The sequence below is a fragment of the Hibiscus syriacus genome, unplaced genomic scaffold, assembly GCF_006381635.1.
Source record: "Hibiscus syriacus cultivar Baekdansim isolate YM2019G1 unplaced genomic scaffold, ASM638163v2 tig00111832_pilon, whole genome shotgun sequence".
In the NCBI taxonomy this organism is placed as follows: domain Eukaryota; kingdom Viridiplantae; phylum Streptophyta; class Magnoliopsida; order Malvales; family Malvaceae; genus Hibiscus; species Hibiscus syriacus.
In genome coordinates, this window is record NW_024063190.1 from 836023 (window position 1) to 862226 (window position 26204).

Below are 26204 nucleotides of genomic sequence, written 5' to 3' on the forward strand. Positions count from 1 at the left end.
AAATATCTAAAAATAATCAGATCAAATACGGATCGATTAAAATTTAATTTTGGATTATCTGAAAATCAAAAAAATTGAGACTATAAATTATTTTACTCAGGCCCAATAATATCAAACAACAGTTTTTTTGGCCCAATAAAGCAAACTGGTTTATTATTTAGCCCAATAAGTAGATAAAAGTTTATTTTGGGATCTATAGTATTTGATACAGTGACCGAAACTCATCACTTTGAGATTACAAATTCTAATAAAAATATGTTTTTATTCAAAACTTTTGACTTCGATATGATAAAATTTAATAAAAGTTATATTTGATTAGAAATCATCACCTTAACGTGACGAGTTTCTTATCATAATATTTTACGGATTGAATTTTATGCTCAAAACAACCCTCCCCTCAATAATAAAGCACAGGAAAATAATCTGTGAATTAATAATGAAAGCTTCAACTCTTTTAACAGATATATAGTAATATTATTTACGATTATAATATATTGCCTTACTTGGTATTAATAATAACAGCGCAAAAATTTACCATTATTTGACTACAAAAACGTGTAAATACATAATAGTAAAAAGTAATAATACTAATATATAAAATCACAAAAATATTAATTTTAATTTTTATAAAATTATAATTATATTCGGATCTGGATATTCGAAAATTCAATTTTCTCAAATTAAATATTGATCACAATTTTAGGGATCCGAACTTTTAGATGTCCGAGATTTCGGATGGGATAATTTCGGATATCAAGAAATGCACACCCCTAATCTTGTGCGGAGGGGACCACGAGACAAGAGATCATGTGTTCTTCAGGTACTCAACCTCGAAAGAGATTTGGACAAAGATCTTGGTGGCTTGCAAACTGCAACGACAAGTTAGGGGTTGGGACATTACGTTTAAGTGGGCGATCAGCAGGCTTAAGGGCAAGTCCCTACTCACCGTTCTGTTGCAGATTGTGTAAACTTGATCATTTACCTTGGAAGCGGTGATCATGAGTCACGACACAGTTAATTAATAAACTAAGCTCAATTAATAACAAGTTGTGCATAGAGTAGAATCTGATTTAGATTATTGGCTTAGTATAGGGGTACTGGGTTGGAATTAGGGGTGTAAACGAGCCGAGTCGAGCTCGAGTATTGCTGAGCTCGACTCGACTCGAAAACTCTAAAATAGAACTCGACTCGACTCAAAAACTCGCGAGCTTAAAATTTTCAAGCTCGACTCGAACTCGAAATCCTGAACTGAAGTTTGTGAGCAGCTCGAAAAGGCTCGAAATGAAAAAAAAATCTTAAACTTAACTCGAATGAAGCCTCAAACTCGAACTCGAACATGAACCTTAAATACATGAAATTTTACTGTATTTTTTAAAAAAATCAATAAATAAATAATATTATTATTATTAATTTATTTTTTTAAATAAAATCTTAATATATTATATTTTCGAGCTGCTCACGAGCTTTTCGAGTCGAATATCGAGTAGCTCGTTTCAGCTCGTTAAGAACTCGAGTCGAGCTCGAGCTCGAGTCTATTCGATCCGAGTATTTATCGAGCCTTGATCGAGTCAATATTGAATAGCTCGCGATCTGTCTTGTCTCATTACAGCCTTAGTTGGAATAGGTTTTTGGGTTGAGTTGCATATTGAATACTTGTTTATATGTAGCAGTTCAGCTACTCTTGGATAGATAAAATTTGTTTTTATCAAAAATAATAACTATTTTATCAAAAATATAGGGATTAAAATAAAAGTAAACTTTTTTTACTTAATATATCATGTCATCAAATTAACGATAATTTTGTTTTAGTGACCAAATCTTAATAAAAAATACAAGTGACTAAAAATTAAATTTTTGAATTAAGTGAGAAAAATGTCAAATATTAAAAGAAATTGATCAATCTTATAATTTACTCAAAATAATATTTTGAATTTTAAAATTATAGTTAATTAATTAATTTAACTATTTTGATTTGATAACCCCACTATCGGGTCGGATCCATAAACCATAAACCCAAAATATAAAACCCTAAACCCTTTTTTTCCTTTCTTTAACCCCCCGAATCCCTCTTTTCCTCTCTGTTCAGCTGACCATTTTGCAGGTATTTCGGTCTGCGCCTTCATCCTTTGTTTCTCATTATTTTTTCAGAGAAAAAAGTTTTAGCTTATATTTTCTTCGCTTGTTTGCTTAGAAATTTTGGGCGGAAGTGTAGAAATCAGCTTTTTGTTGCTGAACTTACTGGTTTCGGCTTCCCTCTTTTGTATTTCTTCTATTAGCTCATATCTCTTGTTCAAGGCAGTGCTAGCCGTCGCTGTCGAATGTGGAAACATCTTGTTCTTTTGGAGCTAGATTGTAAAAGTAGTAGTCAGCTTTCAGGGTCTTACTCTATTCTTTTGCTTCTTCTTTTTTTAATTTTACTTTTGTGGTTTGATTTGAAATCGTAAGGAGTGGGTTTTGTTGTTTTTTCTATGTTGTTGAGGCGAACATATTTGCATTTTACTTAACTACAAATTTGCGTAGGCGTGTAGATGACCATGTTGGAATAGATATGTTAACATGCTTGACCGAATCCGATTGAAATGAATGGAAATCTTCTTTAAATATTATGTCTATATAGATTGTTTAGCAACAGATTGTACGAATTAACTTGTTTTGGCAGTGTTATGTTCTTTGTGGAGTCAATATATTGTATTTTCATGTTGAGGAAATGGTTTGGCTTCTTACCCCTCTTTCTGAAAGATATTGCTTCTTACACTCTCCAGTCTCCACTACACAGTTTTAGGTGTCAGCTTTATTTTTGGGTTGTCACTTGTAAAGATTTATGTGTTTGCATAGTTGTTCTTTCTAAGTTAATGGCTGTCCCTTTTTTACCATATGTATGAGGTAAGGGGAAGTAAGATAGTAGGTTGCCCCCAACATCAGGTTGAGAGCAGCTTCGGTAGGAGACCTCCGAATTATGAAATGCCCTCCGTGGGACTCGATCCCACGACCTCTAGGTTAAGAACCTTGTGCTCTACCAACTATTATCTATCCTACATTGGTTTAATGTTGACATGGGCATGCTCTCTTTGTTTATTACGTGTATCTTTTGTTTCTTAGCTGTTGTTAATTGGTTGATCCTTATCTGTCTTATTCATTGTTCCAAATTTATTTGATGCTTGGTATTTTTTTCCCCATTGGGTTCTTCTGCAATTTGACATCCATGGTTCAATGTTTCAGCATTGAGTAAAATGAATCTCAACAACCTCAAAGTTCCTAAGATGCCTGGAGGTGGAGCTCTTCCTGCCCTGCTTAAGATTGGAGTCATTGGTGGGCTTGGTCTCTATGGAGTTGCCAATAGTCTCTACAATGTTGACGGAGGGCATAGAGCCATTGTTTTCAATCGGATATTGGGCATCAAAGATAAGGTCATCATTCTACCAGTTGGCATGTTTATCGGAATGTGTCTCCTAACCAATATTTGTCGTTTGTGGATATTATAGTACTCTGCATATAAACAATGGATATGGCTTCTATATGGAGTTGATTAGCTGGTAGCACTGTGCTATTCTTTCTTGCATGACTAGAATTCTTCTCGGTGTCCTATTAACATTCTTGTTTAAGTTTTGCCTCTTTTGCCTTGGCTTCTGTCTAGCAGTATGTCATGCAGCTAACTCTTGTTTCTGCAGATTTATTCTGAGGGAACACACCTTATGATACCATGGTTTGAGAGGCCTATCATTTATGATGTCCGTGCAAGACCTCATCTAGTTGAGAGTACTTCTGGGAGTCGTGATCTGCAGATGGTAAAACTAAATTTGTGACCTATTTTATTTTCATGTTGTCTCAGTTCTCAAGCTGTAATGCCTGGATAGATAAAGGTAGTTTTTTTTTGGGGGGGGGGGGGAAGGCATGGATTTGAAAATTGGGTTTGGATTTCTTTTGCTATAAAAAATGTGAAAATGAAATGCATAGTGTTTAACTCCTTAAATGGGGTGGGGGGGGGACATGGATTTGACCTATTTTATTTAGTTTAGATTCAATATGATTATATATTTGTAACGGGTAAAGACATGAATTTATAAATCTTCAAATATCTAAAGAAATTTCAAATTCAGCACTAAATATTTCTCCTACAAATCCATGAATTTGAAAAATATTCATAAATGTTACATTATATGTGTTTTATCAAACAACTACTATAATTTTTATATCCGAGTCCACCTTTTTAAAATCTAAATTTCTAAATGCAACCGTAGCATAGTGTTTAACTCCTAAAATTATTAATGTACGTCTTCAATCAACCTAGTGAATATATTATTACCAATTTCTACATCGAGGCTTACTAGAAAAACAACATTAATTAAAAATATATATTAGTTGCTATATTTTGTATAAGTGCTTAAATGTTTTTTTTATCCTCCCTTTCCTCTTCCCACCCCCAAAGTGATGTTCCTTGCTTCATCCTGAATGATCAAGTATGTATGACTTTGTAGTGGAGTAACCTTGAGGATTTTGCATGCTTTTCCCATGTTGATGCTACAACATTTGTGCACTTCCGATGTTATATTAGGTGGAAATTGAAAATAGAAAAATGTTATAGCAAGTAATGCCTTAATTACAAGCTAAACTTGCTTCTGAACTATCCTCTGCAGGTCAAGATTGGGCTTCGAGTTCTCACTCGCCCTAGATCAAATCAGTTAACTGAAATTTATCGAACCGTTGGTCAGAACTACAATGAGAGGGTCCTGCCTTCAATCATTCATGAAACTTTGAAAGCTGTTGTTGCTCAATACAATGCTAGCCAGCTCATTACTCAGAGAGAGGTACATATCCTGTCATGCATTTTCCATGCTCTAATAATAGAATTGTTTGAATTAATCATGTGAAGTTGAACTATTCTGGTTTTAGAATGTTAGTAAGGAAATTCGGAAGATTTTGACCGAGAGGGCAGCTAACTTCAACATTCAACTTGATGATGTGTCCATTACAAGTCTGACTTTCGGGAAGGAATTCACTGCTGCAATTGAGGCTAAACAGGTGGCCGCACAAGATGCTGAGAGAGCCAAATTCATCGTGGAAAAAGCTGAACAGGACAAGAAAAGTGCTGTTATCCGAGCACAGGTGAGAATATACATATAAAGCGTAGAAGTGGATGTCAGTTTCTGCTTCTCTCTGAAATTCGTGAGAATTCGTTTTGCCTTGTATGTTCTGATTCTTTCTTTTGTAAAGTAATTGTTTTTTTCTGGTTTCCAGGGAGAAGCCAAGAGTGCCCAACTCATTGGTCAAGCAATTGCAAAGAATCCAGCATTCATCACATTGAGGAAAATCGAAGCTTCTAGAGAAATTGCACAGACCATCGCGAATTCATCCAACAAAGTCTTCCTGAACTCGAAGGATCTACTGCTGAACCTTCAGGAGATGGATCTTGAATCCCACGCCAATTAACTTGGTCTTCTTACCTTTATTTCATGCTTTGTTCAATAATTCAATTGTGGGAACATTATTATACAACAGTGTGGTGACAAACTCTAGGGTTTAATGTCATCTCATGGAAGTTGGAAGGATTTTTATTTTGTCTTGAGGATTAGGGTTTAAACCCCCATCAGTTGGATATATGTTTAGTTGAGGTAAAGAAGAGCTATTGGTTTTATTATCTTCATAAGCTGATATCATCTTTGTCAATACTCTTTGAACTACTGCTGCAATGGCTTGAATACAGGCACGCTTGGGTGGGCGAGGTGAACCCAGGCCGATGGGCCAAATATTGGGCTCATAATCGATATATGTTAAATTTTGTAGTAAAAGCATATTTTGTCAGAAAACTTCATTTTATCCATTCAAATTTAATTTGTTTGATTTAATTAAAAAAATACTTTATATTTTTTTCCTTTCTCCATTAAATTTTATTCATCTAATTAGGTTAAGCAATGTTTGGTTCATGGAAATGTAATATTACTTCTATAAATAATATTATCAAAAACAATACAAGAACACTTGACATTATTAAAACATATAAAATATTTGATTTAACTGAAAGTTTGGTAAATAAATTATTAAATCTAAAACATCATTTTTTAAACATATATAATCTTAAATTTATATATTCTAAATTAGAAATTAATTATATTGTTAACTTCTTAAAAAGTTATATTACTTGTAAATTCATAATTTAATTTGATTTCTTTTCTCCCTTCAGTTTTAAGGTTTCGTTTTGATTAATTTGGACATATCCGGATCAATTTGGACATAACGATGACTTAAATTCGAGATGTTACTCAAGTAATATTGATGACTTTTTTCTAATTTAACTCTTAACAATAAACACATGTACGTCGGTACGAGCATGCCTCTACTTTTACTAGGAGGAGCCGGTCAATAAATGAATCCGGTAGATGTTCAAAGTCGACCTAAAAGCGGTCATGTTTTTATAAAATCCTGCAAGTTTAAACTTCCTTTGATTTTAGGGTAAAGGATAGTAATGGTCACTGAACTTTTTTAAAGCTTGCATTTAGGTCCCCAACTTTTAAAACTTGTAATACAGTCCTCCAACATTTAATCTGTTTGCACTATGGTCTCCGAAGTAACGGGCCGTTACACTGCCGTTGGTACGTTTGTAATATGGTCACTGAACTTTTCAGGTGCTTGCATTTAGGTCCCCCAACTTTTAAAACTTACAACACAATCCTCAATTTTATTCTAAACCCTAAATTCTAAAATAATTCAATTATATTTTAAACTCCAAATTCTAAAAATACTTCAATTTAGGGTTTATAATAAAATTGAGGATTGTGTTGCAAGTTTTAAAAGTTGGGGGATCTAAATGTAAGCGCCTGAAAAGTTTAGTGACCATATTGCAAACGTACTAACGGCAGTGTAACGGCGTGGAACGGCCAGTTACGCCAGGGACCATATTGCAAACGGACTAAATGTTAGAGGATTGTATTGCAAGTTTTAAAAATTGAGGGATCTAAATACAAGCTTTATAAAAATTCAATGATCATTACTATACTTTACCCTTTTTTATGACAAACTGGATGATAGATGGAAAGAAAGAGGGACAACCGGTTAAAGAATACAGTAGAGAGATTGAGAGTTCCTCTTTCTCTAATCTTGTATTTATATACAAACATTTAATGTTGGTGTTATGATTAAGGTGAACAAGACTATTTATAGGTTGACATGATAAATAAATTTGACTATAGTCACGTCAATAACTGGTTAGAGGATATGGAGTTTTGGAAGCCTCGAAGAACTACGAAGGCTTCAAGTTCGAGAAGTAAGAGAATTATAATATATACGTGACTTTCGGTAGATATACGAAGAATGTACGACATATAAGGTAGCTTTCCCTTCACCAAACCATGCATATACATAGTTGTACCTTAACAAGATCAGCACTATTACAAGCAAAATTGAGAGAATCAAAGCATCAATGCTTTCCCCAGTACCAAACTGAGCTTGGAGCAAAGTCATATTCATGCATAGGTAAAATGTGCAAGGGAAAAAGAAAAAAATTGTCATTTCTCTGCCTTTTTTTATTCAATGCCAAAGAAACAATAGGGTCAGTCACACGTAAAGACATGCGAAACACAAGTGGACAACGGATTGTTGAAAAGTCAAGCTAGGTGGTGCATAAATACACCGAAAGTGGCTGGAAATGTAGGCACCGAAAGTGTTTAATTAATGCACCGATTTTTGTGTTAAAAATGTGCAATGGTAAAATCTTAATTTTAGTCATTGTAATTTAGGGTATTTACAAATTAGTCCTTATGCTTCAACTATAAATACCCTAGCTCATTTAGTTTCAAAACCATCCCAAATCATTCTAGCTTTCTCCTGATACTAGAGAATTTAGAGAGTTTTCTTGAGAGTTGTTTTCTCCTTGTTAGATCGAGAAAAATTGTAATTTTTATTTTCTCATAGTGAAATTCTTCTACCGTTGCCCGTGGTTTTTACCCTATATTATTTAGGGGTTTTCCACGTAAATTTTGTCTTCTATATCTTCATTTTTATTTTCTTAAATTATCAGTTGCGATTTTGCTCTAACCGATAGCCGTCTTCCGAAACACGGATAAGAGTTTTACTTTGTGGCTTATTTGTGATTCGAACAGGATACTGATACTTGATAATGCAGTATTGCAAGCCCCATGTTTTGACCTCTACTACTCAATCACATTTTCAATTTTAACTAGTAAATGTTTTATAGATACTGAAATTCCAACTTTAACCTACTGATACATACCCGTAACAGCGACTTCGACTGCAGTGAGTTCCGGGTGACTTCGAACTCTTTCGAAATAAGACAACTAAAGGCCTTGAATTCAAGAGCTTTTTCATTTCCCTTTCTTTCTTCATGGTTTTACTATGTTGCTTGAGGTTGAGAAAAGTATATACTCACACTCTCTCACATGAAAGTCTAGCTTTCATAATCATGTAATGCCTTTAGACTTTATTCTTTTCTCTCATGTTCTCAATAACAATGGGATCAGTCACAAGTAAAGACATGGGAAACACAAGTGGAAAATGGATAAGAGTTTTACTTTGTGGCTTATTTGTGATATACTTGATAATACAGTATTGCAGGCCCCATATTTTGACCTCTAGTGCTCACATTTTCATTTGTACTTGGTAAATAGTTTATAGATATTGAAATTCGAACTTTAACTTACTGATACACACTCGTAAGAGTGACCGTGACTAAATTGAACTCCATATAACTTCAAATTCTTCCGATGTAAGACAAGTAAAGGCCATGAATGCAAGAGCTTTTTCATTTTCTTTTCTTCTTCATGGTTTTACTAAGTCGCTTGAGGTTGAGAAAAGTAGGTCCTGGAATTATTGACCTACATATATACGCACTCTAATGAAAGTCTACTTTCATGATCATGTAATGCCTTTAGGCTTTATTCTTTTCTCTCCTGTACTCAATAAGAACTTTTTGCATCCAATAAGAGAAAAAGTATGAACCTTCATTGTCGAGCTGACTCGCAATTTCTACATAATTTCATAAAAAAGGATCATTGTCATTAATATTTCGTAGGTACAGAAGTAAAAGAAATATAGTACCAGCATGGAAGATAACAGAAGGCGTCTTAATCCTCAGCTAACTTCTAAATTAGGCTTAATTTTGAATGCTAATCTAATAAGTTAATGAATAAAATAATTTAAAAAGATGTGAAACGAATGTTATCTCATTGATATATATGTTTACTGCAATAAAACAAGATAATGAAGCAACCAGACACTTATTGTAGGCTAACTAAGGTAAGTTAAAGCTAAAACTTTTGATCTTTTATTTATGCCATTAATATTAACCTTTCCCCCTTAAAATAATCTTCGTCTTCCTCATCTCTGCTTTTTCTTTCTTTCTTCTTTTACAAGTTTGACAAAAAGGCAGCTAAAAGATAAGGAGTTGATTCTGTTGATGTCAAAGTATGGTAATTTATTTTTTAAAGTACAATAGCTAAATCTCAAACTTTACTGAGTACAATGACTGACAGCGTATTTTGACCAATACAGAAAAGGGTAAACTATATATTTAGTACCTAAACTGTTAGTTTTCATCTTTTTGGTACCTAAACTTTCAATTTTTTCAAAATCATACCTAACGTTTAATTTTTATTTTATTTTAGTAGCCCGCCGTTAAAAACTTAACGCGTTTAGTACCTAAACTATCAATTTTGGTCCATTTTAATATATAAACTTTCAATTTTTTTAAAACTTAACGTTAAATATTGAACGGAATACTAAAATGAAATAAAAACTAAAATTTTTAAAGGTGAGATGCTAAAATGAAATAAAATTGAACTTTAAGCATTATTTTAAGAAATTTAAAAGTTTAGGGACGAAAACTTATAATTTAGTCCATAAAAGTGTAACATGGAGATTGAGCCCAATTATCTCATTGGGTCGAAAACATGCCAAGCCCTTTCAAAGAATTCACATTAAAACAGTAAAACCAGAGCTTCGAGTTAACTCAGCAGAGAAAGAAGCCGAAATGAAATTCACGGACTCACCGGTTGTAGAGCTTCAAGTGCGCGATTCTCACCTCTCTATCCAACAAGACAATGTCTCCTTCCACGTGGGCACCTCCGTCTGGCCTTGTTCGCTAGTCCTCGCCAAATTTTCGAGCATTGGCACCGCCGTTGCCCACTACCACCGGCACAAATAACCCTTATTCCGAACTCCTCGATTTCCACAGCCTCCGCCTTCGTGCCATCGAGCTAGGAACCGGATGTGGAGCTTCCGGCATGCCCTTCATCCTACTGGGTCTCCATGACATCATCCTCACCGACATATCCCCAGTCATGCCTGCCCTCAAACGCAACAAACCCGTTCTGGGGAAGAACCTGAAGAATTCAGTTCTTTATTGGAACAAGGAGGATCAGATCAGGGCCGCTAATCCTCCGTTCGATTTGGTGATCGCGGCCGATGTAGTCTATATCGAGGAATCGGTGGGACATTTAGTGGGGGCTATGGAGGCTTTAGTTGCCGACGATGAGGCGGTTCTGTTAGGGTACCAGTTGAGATCACCGGAAGCCGATAAACTGTTCTGGGAAATGTGTGAAAATGTTTTCGTGATCGATAAGGTTCCGAATCAGGATTTGCACCCTGATTACGCTTATGAGACCGATGTTTATGTTTTCAGAAAGAAGAACAGCGACTAGCCTGGTAAGTTTTGGATTGAATATATATATATATACACACACTACTGAAATTTGGCAATCGGGTATAGAAATTTTCCATTTTTCTAGCGAATGCCAATATAAGAATAGATAATTGGAACCGTGATAATTGTTCCTTAGACTGTTTGCAGCAAAAAAATGTGGGCATTGGCCTCTGCAATCTTTAGTTGAACTTGTTATTTGATTATGCCAAGTCCTGCACAGGAATTTGTCTGTTGTCGAATGATGTTTTTAGTTTACCCCTTTTTAGTTCATGCTACATGATTCCTGTAGATGGCAGGTATGAACCTTTGTGCGTTAGTATTCGGACTTACCTGCAAATCCATTCCCTATGATTTTGAACTTGGTGAAAAACTGATGATGCAGTTTCACTATTTCTTTGGTTTCGGTCTTGTTATACCTCCGAAGATGCAACCTCACCTCCGGTAATACAACACTCGGTCGACCTATTAATATCACCTATGGAGGGATTCACCAGAGAGAAAGAGTCTTGGACGAGACTCTTGGTAAGACCTTTAATAAACTCGAGAGATTTATCGCTACTAAATCTTCTAATGGGTGGATGCAGTTATACACCTGTCGACCTATACATAACAATCAAACAAGCAATATATGAACCACAATAATAAACAAGAAAGGGTACTTAGACTATCCCCTTCTTCCACCCTAGAGCAATTCCTCTGGTACCTTGCTTCCATATCTTTACATATCCGGCCGATATCGATCGATCACCGGCTACTGCTCTTCGTCCAAACTAGAAAGAATAAACTGCCGACAGTTGATTTAAACTTCTTGTTCCATCAACAAGCCCGGAGAGCATCCTTTACCGCAGCTTTAAGCTTTGCTCCAGAATCTCTTATTATTTCACCAATTGTACCTCTTTCCGTTCATTTTTTGTAACCCACTCCTTCCCTTCATTGCTCTTCACATTACTCGCCGTTTAATACGAAATGTATTAAAATCTTGTATAAACTTAACCCAAAAGTAACTCGATCTACCAATAAACACATGATAGACCCATAGCAATATCATGCATGCATAAATATAAACATGCAAAAGCCAAAAACTTGATGTGGGAGAATCTGGTCTGGATAATTGAGGGAGCATAGCCTATAATAAGATTCAGGCATGGTGCCCAAATTAATAAAATCTCGTCAACAAACTGCAATTCATTCAGCTCAAATGTCTGCATGAATTTTGGGGAGAAAGAGGCTCTATCAGCACCGGGTGGGAATTAGGTAGGGTTACTAAACTATCCCATGTTTATTGAAGTTTTTTTTCCCCTTCAAAAATTGAAATTATGCTTAATTTAATGAAAAAAATTTAAACTATCTATCACGTGGATCATGAAAGTTTGTCTGGAATTAAATGAGCTACTTTTTAGCTACTTTTCCATTGATTAAGCTAATAAATGAGAACACACCTACAAAAACCCACAAGTTCAGGCACTGTCACTCTCAACAACAGACTTTTTTGCAACCCTAAACAATCGAAGACGGATAGATGCCTTGCTTAGGTCCATCATCATTCATAACAGACGTATACAGTCAAAAGGCATCCTATCATTTCCTTCTGAGAACCACAGCCATGAAGGAGACATTGAGAGAGACAAAAGGGCCCAATTCACTTATGAAGGGCGGCAACGTCGATCGACGGACCACTCCGGTATCTGCTACCTGATATTTTCAGTCAACCAGTAGAGCTATACTCCTCGATATTTGTCGAAATCATTGCTGCCAAAAACAAATATTGTACAATTGTCCAATGTCTCTCTCTATGGTGGGTCTAACACTAAACTACTTGGTATGATTTACTTTCCAAAGTGGGCACCCCTCTTGTCACTGCACCATTCCCTCTCCCCAATGAAACCCACCAGCATGAGGAAAGTTAAATTTTAGTGTGATCCACTACTAGATTCAACTAATTGAACTATACTATACTAGCTTGATCGGAGGCTTCCTCGTCGTAGCAGTAATATGGGGAGAGCTTTCCGTCCTTACTGGCTTTGAACTTGTTCTCCTTGCCAGCTTCCTGCAGCAATTTGACCACCTTCCGCATCGAAGGGCGGTTAATGGGGAAATCGTTAGTGCATAGGATACCGATATCGAGTACCCTGCAAATTTGTTCCTTGTAGGTAGAGTCTAGTCTGGGGTCAATTACTTGCTCCACACCATTTTGGTTGTAGGCAGAGCAGACCCATTTCACCATGTCTTTCTCCCCGAATTCTGGATCGGTCGGGGTTTTACCGGTAACCAGCTCGAAGATGACAACCCCGAAACTGTAGATGTCACTCTTCTCGTTCACTCTTAGGGTATATGCATATTCTGCAAACGAATGAAAAAAAATGAATAAACAAAGCATTAAGGAACAAATAACCAATCAAAAAAAGGATCAAGGAACAAACCTGGTGCGATGTAACCATACGAGCCTGCAATCACAGACATGGATTCTGCAGCTTTGCCTACTCTTTTAACAATCTTTGCAACTCCGAAATCTGCAACTCTGGCACTGAATTCTCCATCTAACAATATGTTGTTCGACTTCACGTCCCGGTGAACAATCGGGGGAACACAATCATGATGCAAATAGGATAATCCGTCGGCTGCATCTAAAGCAATCTTGTACCTAGTTGGCCAATCTAACAATCCCCCTTTGCTGCCATGCAACAAATCCCCCAAGCTCCCATTTGGCATGTACTCATAAACTAAAAGTTGTCCATCTCCGGCATTGCAACAACACCACAGCCTGACAATATTCTTGTGTCGGATTTTTCCCAGCGTTTCGACTTCAGTTTCAAACTCATCCCTCTCTGTATCAGCAGCACTCAAGGAATCCCCTTTCTTAACTCCTCCACTGATTTTCTTCACGGCCACTGCATCACCATTACTAAGCAGAACTTTGTAAACTTTGCCGGAAGCTCCCCTTCCTATCACATTCTCTTCCTTGAGGCAACCGGCAATATCGTATTCACTAAAACCGATCTTATGAAATGATCTCCACTTTGTTATGGTAGCACTTTTCTTGATCTTTTTGAAACTCCGGTACTTAATGAAGAACCAAACAACCCCTAGAACAAAAACCAGGCCAGCAAGTATAAAAATGGAAGTAAGAATCCACATAGAGTTCTCGTTCTTAGATCGACTTATCTTTGGACAAAGAGCATCCAAGTCACCACACAATCCTGGATTCCCGACGAAGCTGTTCCGGTAAATTTCCTTGGCATAAAGAGGAGGGAGCTCTCCAGAAAGCTGATTATTCGACAGATTAAGTACATTCAGCTTTAAATTCTGCAACTCGATTGGAACTTCCCCAGAAAATGAATTACTTGAAAGATCAAGATAATTAAGTACAGGCAAGCTACCAATATCATTAGGAATACTCCCAGATAGCCTATTGTTAGCCAAATTTAACTCATTCAAGTTCTTCAGCCCCTTGACTCCTTCGGGGATCGTTCCATCGATCTTATTTTCACTAAGATCGAGCTTAACCAAGTTGCTCAAGTTCACCAACGATCTAGGAACCTGACCCGTGAACCCGTTTCCACTAGCAGACATCTCTACTAGTGCCTCCAATGACCCGATTTCATCTGGCAATGATCCGGCGAATCCGTTGTTGGAAATTGACAGAATAGAGAGATTATGAGAACTTGAAATCGTCTTTGGAATTTTCCCACTAAAGGAATTTTCAGCAAGCTCGAGCAAAAATACTTTGGGTAGTCCCCAAAAGTGGTCTGGAATTTGACCCGAGAAACGATTGTGCTTGAACCGGACCCGGCGTAAACTCGTGCATCTGCCTAGACTTTCTGGAATTTTGCCCGAGAATGAATTGTAAATCAAAATGATGTCCTCTAGCTGCCGTTTTGCGCACAAGTTCTCTGGAATTTCTCCAGAAAACCGATTATAAGACAAATCCAAACTTTGTAATGGTGAGTTTGCACCAAGTTGACTCGGCAGTGATCCGCTGAGTTTGTTGTTGAACAATTTCAGCTCGTGCAACGTTTCCGACCTAGTTATGCTCTGCGGTAAAGCCCCTTCAAGCCTGTTGTAATAAAGATTCAATGACTCAAGCTGTAATCCGCATAAGCCAGCCGGAATTGCCCCAGTTAACTCATTCATGGACGCGTCGAACCTCTTCAACGTAGTTAAATTCCCCATGTTTAACGGCAACTCCCCGGTTAGAGAGTTGTTAAACAACTCAATTTGCTCAATGCTTTTCAACTCGGAAATTGAACTAGGAATCGACCCAGTGAGCCGATTCAAGGACAAATCAAGGTTTTGAAGGTGAACTAAACGACCGAAGCTCGAGGGAATTTGGCCGACAATATTACAACTCGCGAGAAAAAGCTGCTCGAGATTTGTTAAATTACCGAGTTCACTCGGAATATGAGTAGGAAAAAAGGGGTTATAAGCAAGGTCCAACTCTTTGAGAGTCGAAATGTTTCCAAGGGCAGCAGGAATGGCTCCGTCGAGGAGATTTCCCGCCAAATTCAGATACTCGAGGCGTTGAAATTGTGCGAAACTCGCGGGAATCTCACCGGAGAAGTTATTCCCGAAAAGGATCAGCTTTTGCAGTGTGGGAATCGTGGCGAGGGAGTGAGGTAAAGACCCAACAAGGAGGTTCTGTGAGAGATCGAGGGTCGTTAGATTTCGACACTCGGAAATACCAACGGGTAGTGATGAATTGATGGAGTTATTGACGAGCAATACGGAGTGAAGAGAAGGGAGACGACAGATAAAAAGCGGAAAGGGTCCGGCGAGTTCAGAGTCGGGAAGGGTAACTGATTCGACTCGTCCAGTGAGTGAGTTGCAGGAAATGCCGCGCCAGTTGCAAGGAGTGTCGTCTCGGTTGTTCCAGGAGGAAAGGGCGTCGGTTGGGTCGGAAAGGCTTAGCTTGGCTTGCAGCAAGTACAGACCTTCCTGGTTGAGGGCAAAAGCGTGCGGCAAAGCGTTGAAGAACATCAGCAAGATTACCAGAATCATTGTTTCGGCTTCTGGTTTGGTGGAGTGTGGAATTCAATTTACGGAGAGAGTGTATGTATGAGGCGGGCATGGCATGGAAGAAAGGATTTTTTTAAGGGAGGGAAAAGTTGTGCAGTAAAGTGGGTCCTTAGCTTTTGGGGAAGATGATGTCCTTACACCGGGAAAACGCCAATAATGAAGCTGCTGTTTAAAAAGTTGTTTGACGAAATGGTTCGTAAATTTTAAAATTCCCACACTCAAAAGCGGAAGTTTTATTCACATTGCTTTTTGGCCCATACATAGATGTCATTTATCGCTTAATCTAAAAAAGTTACTCAAATTATGTCATTTCTTTACTTTAAGTACTTCAATTATATTTTAGTCAAATTAAGTCCTTAAATTATTATATGTAACCAATTTAACTATTTAAACTATTTTTTGGTTAAAACAAGTTCCTATATTATGACATTTTTTTTGCTTTTAACCTCTAAATTACTTTTTAGTCAAAACAAGTATCTAATTTTATATGACGTGTCAACATCTTATTGGTTTAAAAATATTTTATTAAAATGAAAAAATGATAGGATTTAACATGATCAAATATAATATTTTAAGGGCTTCGTTTGACCAAATATTAATTAAGGTACTTAAAACAAAAAGAATGCATAGTTAATGGTTAAGATCCTCCCTCTCTGGGTACATTACATGTTCATGGAAAGCAGTGTATTATTTACACGGTTAATATGTAATATCTAGTAATTAAAATAGAAACAAAAAATAATTATTAATTATAATTTTAGGAAAATAGTTAAATGATCAAAATAGAAAGGTGAGAATATGTGCTGATCAAATAGCTAATTTAACCCCAAAAATCGGAAGAGTAATTGCAAGAGGTGACCGTTTGACGTGTGACGCCAAATGGGCCGCGTCTAATAAATGCAAAAATTATTGGACATTGAAAATAAACAAGTGTTCAAATTATATATTTTTTTAGAAAGGTATTTAAATTTTTTATTTGTTTAAGTGGTTAACGCTATAAATGTTGTCAATTTATGTGCATCGATTATAATGATCGTTAAATTTTTATCATTAAAGGATATGTGTTCTATTTTGGTAATTTTAAATTTTTTATTTAAATTTTAAAAGTATTATTATATTTAAAAAAATAAAAAAATCGAAATACTTTAAAAAAATCTAAAATTTTGAAAACCCTAATTTTAACTCCTAAACTACCATCTTCCGACGTTATAAATTGCAATGTCACATGATTGATCATGTTAGGGAGAAATTAGGGTTTTTAAATATAATAATATATTTTTTAAATAAAATTATCATATATGTTACTTCATGAATTTTTTTAATGGATGTTACGATTAGAGCATCTAAAGTAATAATATTTATAATGTTAAGTATTTGGATGAATAAAAAAAAATTTAAACACCTATATTTAGAAAAAGTGTATAATTTATACATTTATTTTCTAATTAAACCTTAAAAACATGATGATAAATATCAGTGCTAAAAAGTCTACTCTCTAGTCAATGTGAAAGGGATACCAATAGATAATCTATGATTGAGATATGAAATCATCCAATCCAAAGGGGACCGGCGGGGCACTGAGTCCAAAAAGCTTCAACACTTGTAATATGGGATCTGATTTCCACAGTGTTATTAAAATTGGACCGAACCGGACCGGCCGGTTGAACTGTGAACTGGTGACTTGTCCGGTCCGGTTAATTTCCAAAACTGGATGAGCACAGAACCGGTAAAACCGGTTGAAAATCGGAAAAATCGGTGTGAACAACCGGTTCTTTTTTTTCTTTAAAAAAAATTTAAACCAAACGACGTCATTTGTTAAACGAGCCGAGTCAAACTCGAGTACTGTTGAGCTCGACTCGAACTCGAAAACTTTAAAAGTAAGCTCAACTCGACTCAAAAACTCACGAGCTAAAAATTATCAAGTTCAACTCGAACTCGAAATATAATATTGAAACTTGAACTCGAAAAGATTCAAACTCAAAAAAAAATTAGAAGCTCGATTAAAGCCTGAAATTCGAGCTCAATTGAAGTTAAAGAATAATTCGCTCTGTACTCGCCAAAAGGCTCCATGATTTTGAATGTCAAATTACCTCTAGTATTTATAGAATTAAGTTGGGATGTTCTTCTATGTTTCTTAGCCATGTGAGATTGTTTTGTTCTCATATTTTTACTCTTTAAACTTTTGGGATGATCTTCTATGTTTCTTAGCCATGTGGTATTGTTTTAAAAAAAATTAAACCAAACGACATCGTTTATTATGATTTTTTTCAACCCTAATTTTTTTTATTATAGTTATATAATTATATTTATTATTTAATATGTTTTAGCTTAAATATTATATTGTAGTTGATTTTAATCATTTTGTTTCACTTAATTTTATGTTTTTTAACTTATATATGTTTTTTAATATTGTTTCCAATCTGCGAATTATTGGGAAGCAGTCTGTAAACCCCACTACAACTGGATTTTAGCTAAACTTTTGAGGCTGCGAGATCTTGCGAGTAATCTGTTTCCTCCTGGTACTAATTTGCGCCTTATTAAAGGCAAATGAGTATGGGACTGTATTAGAGTTAGAAGGGAGAAGGTGAGTTGGCATAAGCTTATCTGGTTCCTGTCTTATATTCCCAAATTCTTCTTAATCTCGTGGATGGCCATCCTCGATCGGCTGCCAACTAAAGACAGGCTTTTCCGTTTTGGTTTAGTTGTTGATGCTGCTTGTTTGGTATGTGGTTCAGACTCTGAATTAAGGGATCACTTATTTGCTGCTTGTCCTTTTGCTATGGATGTTTGGAACACTGTTCTAAGCCTTTGTGGTACTCGTTGTGCTGCTCTTACCTGGGATCAACGCCTTAGCTGGATGGTTGGAAACCTGAAGGGTAAAACTTTTCGGGTACGGATTCTAAAACTTGCTTGGACTGGTTTTTTGTATTATATTTGGGAAGAGCGTAATTATATGCATTTTAGAGGCATCTCAAGCTCAAGTGAGGTAATTGTAAAAAGAATTAAGGAGGCAGTGAAATCAAAATTATATGACCTTAGTTTACATAGAGTAGATGATGGTAATAGATTCTTGTACATAAACTGAGAACTGTTTTAGTTTGTGACATATCATTTTGTAGCAGCTAAGCTGTGGTTTTTTTTTTGATGGAATATAATTTACTCATCCAAAAAAAATTAAAATTAAAAAAATATTATTTTATATAAAATCCGGTTGAATCCGATTGAACCAGTACTTTTACCGGTTCAAGGTCTGGTCCAATTTTAAAAACATTAGATTTCCATCTTATCGGTTGTCTGGTGATGAGAAAGCTTCACCCAACTTTGATATCAACTTCAAATAATACCTTGCAAGCGAAAACAATTATAATGAAATTTTGGGTAAACTATACAAGTGACCATCTAACTATAGTTTCTTTTCATTTTGACCACTATTTTTAAATTCTTGTCAATCAAGCCACCCAACTATTTAAATGCATTCAACCAAGCAACTAGCCGTTAACAGTTAACAGAAGTGATGATGTGGAAGTTAGTAAAATTGGTAAAATTATACATTTAGTCATTAATATATATTTTTAAAGAAGTTACTAAATACTAGTTTAACCTTAAATTTTTATTATTTTATATATATTAAATTAAACTCACATATGAATTAAATTAACATCTAACCATTAAATATATATATTTTATTCTTATCCTAACTTCTTTAATTTTCTTTCCACCAGATGGTGACAAATGTCACTCTTATATTTAGTATATATAACATTTGTAGTATGTTTTAACCCAAAGGGGTTGCTTGGTTCGGTGATTAAATTGTTGCCTTCCCACTCCTTTGCTCCCCCATTTCAACTTCTTTAATTTTATTTCCACCATAGGATGACATGTGTCACTCTCTGATCGGTACAAATAAAATTATTAAATTAAAGTAAAGTAAATCCTCCAATCGAATGATGACACGTGGCACGATCTGATTCGAATATTAACTTTATTTAATTTGTTAACAATATGACAAAATTGTTAGAATATATAAGTATCAGTGACTAAATGTGTAATTTTATCAATTTTACTAGCTGTCACATCATCATTTCTGTTAACCGTTAACAGCTAGTAGCTTAATTGAATGCATTTAAATAGTTGGGTGGCATGATTGACAAGAATTAAAAAATGATGGTCAAAATGGAAACGGGTTATAGTTGGATGGTCACTGGTATAATTTACCCTAAAATTTTAGAATGATACTATTAGTGAAATAAATAATTAATATACAAAAATTCAGATTTCAAAATAGGTATTATCCGTAAAATAAATAATTAATAAAAAATTTGAATGACTAAGTGTCTACCATCACCGAACCGTGGCTCCGCCACTAGTATTGGTTGAATAAGTCAAATTTGTGGGGTTCCATTTTAGTGTGGAATTTTGTTCCATAATGCACATGAAATAACAGTTGATTCCTAACTATGGTAGTGGGAATCATTGTCACTGCTCCTTATAGTTGATGCTAGTGAAGTAGGAAATTTCCAAGCACGTGAATTTTGCTAAAGCAAGGGCCCTAACCAGTTAAGGACAATGCATTCATTCCCCTGGAACCTCAAAAGCTTGTTGGAAGCTTCTTTTTTTTTTACAGAACATGATACCCCAAGCGTGGGACAGCACAGCCCATCGCCACTCGTTTTCCCAATGCTTCTACTGCTTCGCTTTTTGACCGTAAACGAGCATTAACTTTTGTTTTTTCTTGAATAAACTACGGATTTAGTACCTAAACTATCAATTTATCTATTTTAATATTTAAACTTTCAGTTTTTTAAAATCATACTTAAAGTTTAGTTTTTGTTTTATTTTAGTACATGTCTTTAAAAACTTTAGTTTTTGTTTCATTTTGGTACTCCTTCAAAATTTAATATTAAATTTGAAAAGATTGAAAGTTTTGGTACTAAACGGAACAAAACTGATAGTTTAGGTACTAAACGCATTAAGTTTTTTAACGGCGAGATACTAAGATGAAATGAAAACTAAATGTTATATATGATTTTGAATTTTTTTTAAAAGTTCAGGTACTAAAACAGACCAAAATTAATAGTTTATATACCAAATGCATAGTTTACCCAATAAGAAAATTAAGTTTTAGAAACTTCACACTTACAAATTATAATTAGAAGCTAAACATTCCTCTAACATCATAGCAAAATAGATGATACAATATTACGAAAAAATAACTATAATAATAATAAGAGAAAATCGCCTCAGTGACCAAAAAAAAGTTATAATATACGATTTTAACCAACTTTTTTTGGATTTGCCAAAATGACCAACAAAATCGCAACGCGAAATAAAAATCGCAACGCGATCCCCAGAATCGCAAATCAGTTTCCAAAATCGCAACGCGATTCTTGAAAATCGCAATGCGATAGTACAAATTCGCATTGCGATTTTCCAAAATCGCAACGCGAATATGAAAATCGCAACGCGAACACATAAATCGCAACTCGTATCCGTAAATCGCAACGTGTATCCGTAAATCGCAACGCGTATGGGTAAATCGCAATGCGTATCCGTATATCGCAACGCGTATCCGTAAATCGCAACGATAATCCGTAAATCGCAACGAGAATCTGTAAATCACAACACTGAAATTTTGGGTATATAACACTGAAATCATAAACTAAATCCCTAAATCGCAACTCATTCCATCTCCATCTATCACTCTCTCCGGCGACATCCGTTCCTATATCCAACGACATCCTTCCCAATCCGGCAACAGGTTTTAGTTTCGCAGCTCGTCTGTTTAGTAAATTAATTTACAACCATGAAATCATCTAATGTTGATCATGTTTGGATAGATTTGTGTTTTGGAGGGTCATGGGATAATGTTCATGGTGTTTTACAATATATGCCTTTACCCATGAATCTTCAACTAAAATTGTCTTTACAAAAGTTAACTTATGAAACTCTAATGCTACGTGTTTCAAATAAATTGAATTTAGAGCCCCTAAGTGGATTTAGGCTATCTTATCAGAGAAATGGTAAAGTTTATTTGTTAACCGACAATGAAGATGTTGAACGATTCATTGCTTACATTAGGGTTTCACAAGATGATGTTACATTGTATGTTGTTGAACCTAGAAGTAGTATTGTTGGGTCAGTAGCGGGTAGTAATCAACTAAGTTTTTCTCAAAACCCACAACCTTTCTCTAATCCAAATCCCAATCAACTTTCAGCACCAAATTCCGGTTTTCGTATTGACCAGTTAGACGATGATGAGCCAACAGAAAAAATTGTGAGTACTAGTCAGTATTCGAATTTGGTCTTGGTCAATATCCAGACTTTGATATTGGTCAGTACACGGATTTTGATGATGTTTCAGAAGAAGAAACAGACCCTGCGTGTAATGATTTTGATATTGGTCAATACCCGAATTTTGATGATGAAACAGTCGTTGCCGAAGAAGATATTGTTGATGATAATGAGGAGGAAGTTACGACTGTGAATGAACATGTTGAACATCCATTCTGTAATTCATATAATCCTGAAGAAGAAAAGAAGAAGAAAAAGTCCCCGAAGAAAAGAAAATGCCACGGGCGTATAACTGGAATATGCCAGAATTACTTCAGATACCGGAAGAAGAGTTGGTAAAGAAAGCAGTTGATTGTTACACAAAAGTTATTCGTATCAAGAAAGATGATTGTTTGATACAAAGGAAGACTTGAAGATAGCTTTGTATACGAAATGTGTGGAAGATGGCTATCAACTAAAAGTTAACAAATCAAGCAAAGATCGTTTCGAAACAAGGTGTATGATTGACAAAACTGTACGTGGCGTATGATTGCAAAGAGAATAAAAGATTGCAAAATGTTTCAAGTTAGGACTTTTATTGATAAACATACATGTTCAAGAACCCAAGTTTTTCCTCACCATAGACAGGCAAACAAAAAGGTGTTGGGTGGTTTTCTGGCTGAGTTAATGTTTTTGAATGGCAGGGTATATCGGGGACATGAAATTATGACTGACATGAATGCTCGGTTCAAGATTAGTATATCATATTCTCAAGCTTGGAGAGCCAAATGTTATGCCTTGGAATTGTTGAGGGGGTCGCCAGAAGCATCGTTTGCCCAACTGCCGGCTTATTGTCACAATTTAAAGCTGAAAAATCCTGGGTCGGTAACTCATATCAAACAGATAGAGATGGACGCTTTGAGTTGCTGTTTATCGCCATTGGTGCTACGGTTAGTAAATCAATATAATTTGTTGACTCATTTTTGTTAGTTACATGCATTTCACATTTAAATGATTATATTTCTTGTGTATATTATTTTGTAGATTCGTTCGTTTATTACTTGCATGCGCCCAGTTATTATAGTTGACGGAGCACATTTGAAAGGTCGATACCTTGGAGTAAACTTATTAGCAGTAGCCATGGATGCTAACAATGGGATATTGCCAATAGCTTACGGGGTTGGCAAATCTGAAACCTCTGATTCATGGACATGGTTTATGGGGCATCTTAGGGATTGCATAGGTCCTATTAGCAATCTGACAATCATATCCAATAGGGCAAACTCAATTGACAACGCTGTTAGAAGGTGTTTCCCAGATGCTTTTCATGGACTTTGTGGTGTTCATTTGTATAGAAATCTAAAATCAAGGTCTGCTGGTATAAAAAAGCACAAATGGACATACTGGAAGGCTGTAAAAGCTTATCGGGAAGTGGATTTCAATAAGCATATAAATTGTTTAAGACGTGTTTTGCCTCAGTGTGCTCAAACACTAGAAGATGTCGGGTTTGAAAGATGGTCAAGAGTACATCAACTTGGAGCAAGATATGGTTTCATGACGTCTAATAGTGCAGAATCAATCAACGCTCGAAGTCGTCATTCCCGGAAATTACCCATTACTATGTTAATGGAGTTTTTTCGAGCCTCTATTCAACAGTGGTACTACAAGAAAAGAAACCATGCAGGTATTATTTCTTTGAATTCGTAACTTATCATATTTATATTTTACTAAGTATTGTTTATTTAAATTTACAGGAACATTGGAACATCGTGTTACACCATGGATTGAAAAAAAGATAACGAAACGTGTTGTGAAGTCAACGTCATGGAGAGTTGAACCATGTTCAAACACTTTGTTTCAAGTACTGGATAATAACTTAAATGGGCTAGTCGATCTAAATGCAAAGACGTGTAGTTGTATGAAATGGCAAACATCTGGTTATCTGTGTGGCCATGTTATAAAAGTTGCTCTTCATTTAAACCAAGATGATTCAAGCGCATACGCTATGGATTGCTACACTACAGAAGTTTATCGACAGACTTATGCCGAGATTGTCTACCCTATTCCACATCCTTCTGAGTGGGATATACCAGATGACTTACAAACAGTTTTGCCACCAGCCATGGACAGAAGGCTACCTGGCCGACCAAAAAGTCACGATCGTATACCTTCTAAGGGTGAAGAGAAGAAGAGATCGACATGTAGTCGGTGCAAGGAAAGTGGTCATTCAAGGTTGACATGTGGATCACCAGTGCCATCAAAATCATCTTTTCCTCTACCAAAATATGGATCCTCGTCAAAATCCAAAGCTCATATGGTGTCAAGCAAAGGCAATCATCTTTAAAATCCCAATCACAATTGGCTTCACCTTTTGGGACTGTTAACTTAGGTGATTTTTAAATGCAAACGTTGTATTATGTGGATTTTATGTGTGAACTTTTAACATTTTCAGTTGAATTAATGACTCAGGCCAACCATTTTGACTTAACCAACTCTTGTTATTCAGTTGTTATCACTATTAGGCATGCATTTGACTATCGCAACACGGAAATTACAATCGCAACGCGAAATGAAAATCCCAACATGAAAATCGCAATGCGGAAATGAAAATCGCAACGAGAGAATCGCAATGCGAAATGAAAATCGCAATGCGAAATGAAAATCGCAACGAGAGAATCGCAATGCGAAATGAAAATCGCAATGCGAAATGAAAATCGCAACGAGAGAATCGCAATGCGAAATGAAAATCGCAATGCGAAATGAAAATCGCAAAGAGAGAATCGCAATGCGAAATGAAAATCGCAATGCGAAATGAAAATCGCAACGAGAGAATCGCAATGCGAAATTATAAACGCATTACGATTCTCTCGTTGCGATTTTCATTTCCGCATTGCGATTATAATTTCGCATTGCGATTCTCTCGTTGCGATTTTCATTTCGCATTGCGATTTTCATTTCGCATTGCGATAGTCATTTTTGCCTTCAACATAATGCAGATTGAAATCAACAAAATCAACCATTACATTTCAATCAATTAAACAAGCACAAATAAGAATTATGTTCGCTTCAATTACACAAATCAACTTTTACAAATCATCTTTTACAAATCAATTAAACAATCAAAAAATAAGCAATAATTCTTATTTCCGATCATCTACTATTGAATCAACTTTTACAAATCAATTAAACAATCAAAAAACAATCAATTAAACTATTGAATCAACTTTTGCAGCCATACATCATTTTCACGCAGTTCACTTCTGAGATTAACCTGCAGAAACCAAACATTTGCTCAAACAACACTTTCTACACATCTAAAACCTACAAACAGCAAATTATTGAATTCTAGGTACTTAACCAAACATTTTCAAACCAAAAGTATATAAACTTACCAATTGTTTATGGACATTTTTATAACGCGGATGCAGGTAGGCAGCGTCTCGTATATATCGATTTAGCCATATAATGCCGAAACCACAAGCCTACTGCAGCTCTATCTCTATCGGTGGGAGGTAGATACTTGATGCTTCCCGTCGTCAAACGCTCCAACGCCAAGCATACGAGAGGACCACAATCTCCTCTGGCTCCGCTCGTTTGTTGTGGCGCGGTCTCGTCTCTAATAACTGTAATATTGAGCTTCTTTGGCTTCTTGTTTCCAGAACGAGTCCAATAATTGATCGCATCCAAGAATTTAGCCAAATGAGAGCTCCATCCCTTAATAACATCTCTTAAATCAGCCAATGATATGTAATTTATCATGCTGTCATACACTATTGTCTTAAGGGATGGGAGCTGAAGCTCGACGAGAATCCAATGTTTACGTTCCAAAACAGGGATTTTGGTTGAAATGTAATGGTTGATTTTGTTGATTTCAATCTGCATTATGTTGAAGGCAAAAATGACTATCGCAATGCGAAATGAAAATCGCAATGCGAAATGAAAATCGCAACGAGAGAATCGCAATGCGAAATTATAATCGCAATGCGGAAATGAAAATCGCAACGAGAGAATCGCAATGCGTTTATAATTTCGCATTGCGATTCTCTCGTTGCGATTTTCATTTCGCATTGCGATTTTCATTTCGCATTGCGATTTTCATTTCGCATTGCGATTCTCTCTTTGCGATTTTCATTTCGCATTGCGATTTTCATTTCGCATTGCGATTCTCTCGTTGCGATTTTCATTTCGCATTGCGATTTTCATTTCGCATTGCGATTCTCTCGTTGCGATTTTCATTTCGCATTGCGATTTTCATATCGCGTTGCGATTC

General features: G+C 35.8%; 3 protein-coding genes and 1 pseudogene across 3 annotated transcripts; 3 read left to right on the top strand and 1 right to left on the bottom strand.

Annotated features, from left to right (window-relative positions):
• The first annotated feature begins 1988 nt into the window (after positions 1-1988).
• On the top strand, positions 1989-5635 carry LOC120171309 (prohibitin-1, mitochondrial-like). Its single transcript, XM_039179026.1, has 6 exons — positions 1989-2101; positions 3220-3407; positions 3669-3785; positions 4635-4805; positions 4891-5103; positions 5236-5635. Exons 2-6 carry the CDS (start codon positions 3231-3233, stop codon positions 5425-5427), a joined length of 870 nt encoding a protein of 289 aa, XP_039034957.1. The 5' UTR covers positions 1989-2101; positions 3220-3230; the 3' UTR covers positions 5428-5635.
• Positions 5636-9979: 4344 nt separating this feature from the next.
• LOC120171311 lies at positions 9980-10860 on the top strand (annotated as a pseudogene).
• Positions 10861-12033: 1173 nt separating this feature from the next.
• Positions 12034-15711, bottom strand: LOC120171308 (receptor-like protein kinase 5). The gene is made up of 2 exons (XM_039179025.1): positions 13072-15711; positions 12034-12991 (listed from the first exon to the last, which is right to left on the bottom strand). The coding sequence occupies exons 1-2, from the start codon at positions 15644-15646 to the stop codon at positions 12597-12599; spliced, it is 2970 nt and encodes a 989-aa protein (XP_039034956.1). The 5' UTR covers positions 15647-15711; the 3' UTR covers positions 12034-12596.
• A 2600-nt stretch (positions 15712-18311) lies between these two features.
• LOC120171300 lies at positions 18312-18749 on the top strand. Its single transcript, XM_039179019.1, has one exon. It carries the CDS (start codon positions 18312-18314, stop codon positions 18747-18749), a length of 438 nt encoding a protein of 145 aa, XP_039034950.1.
• The last annotated feature ends 7455 nt before the right edge of the window (positions 18750-26204 follow it).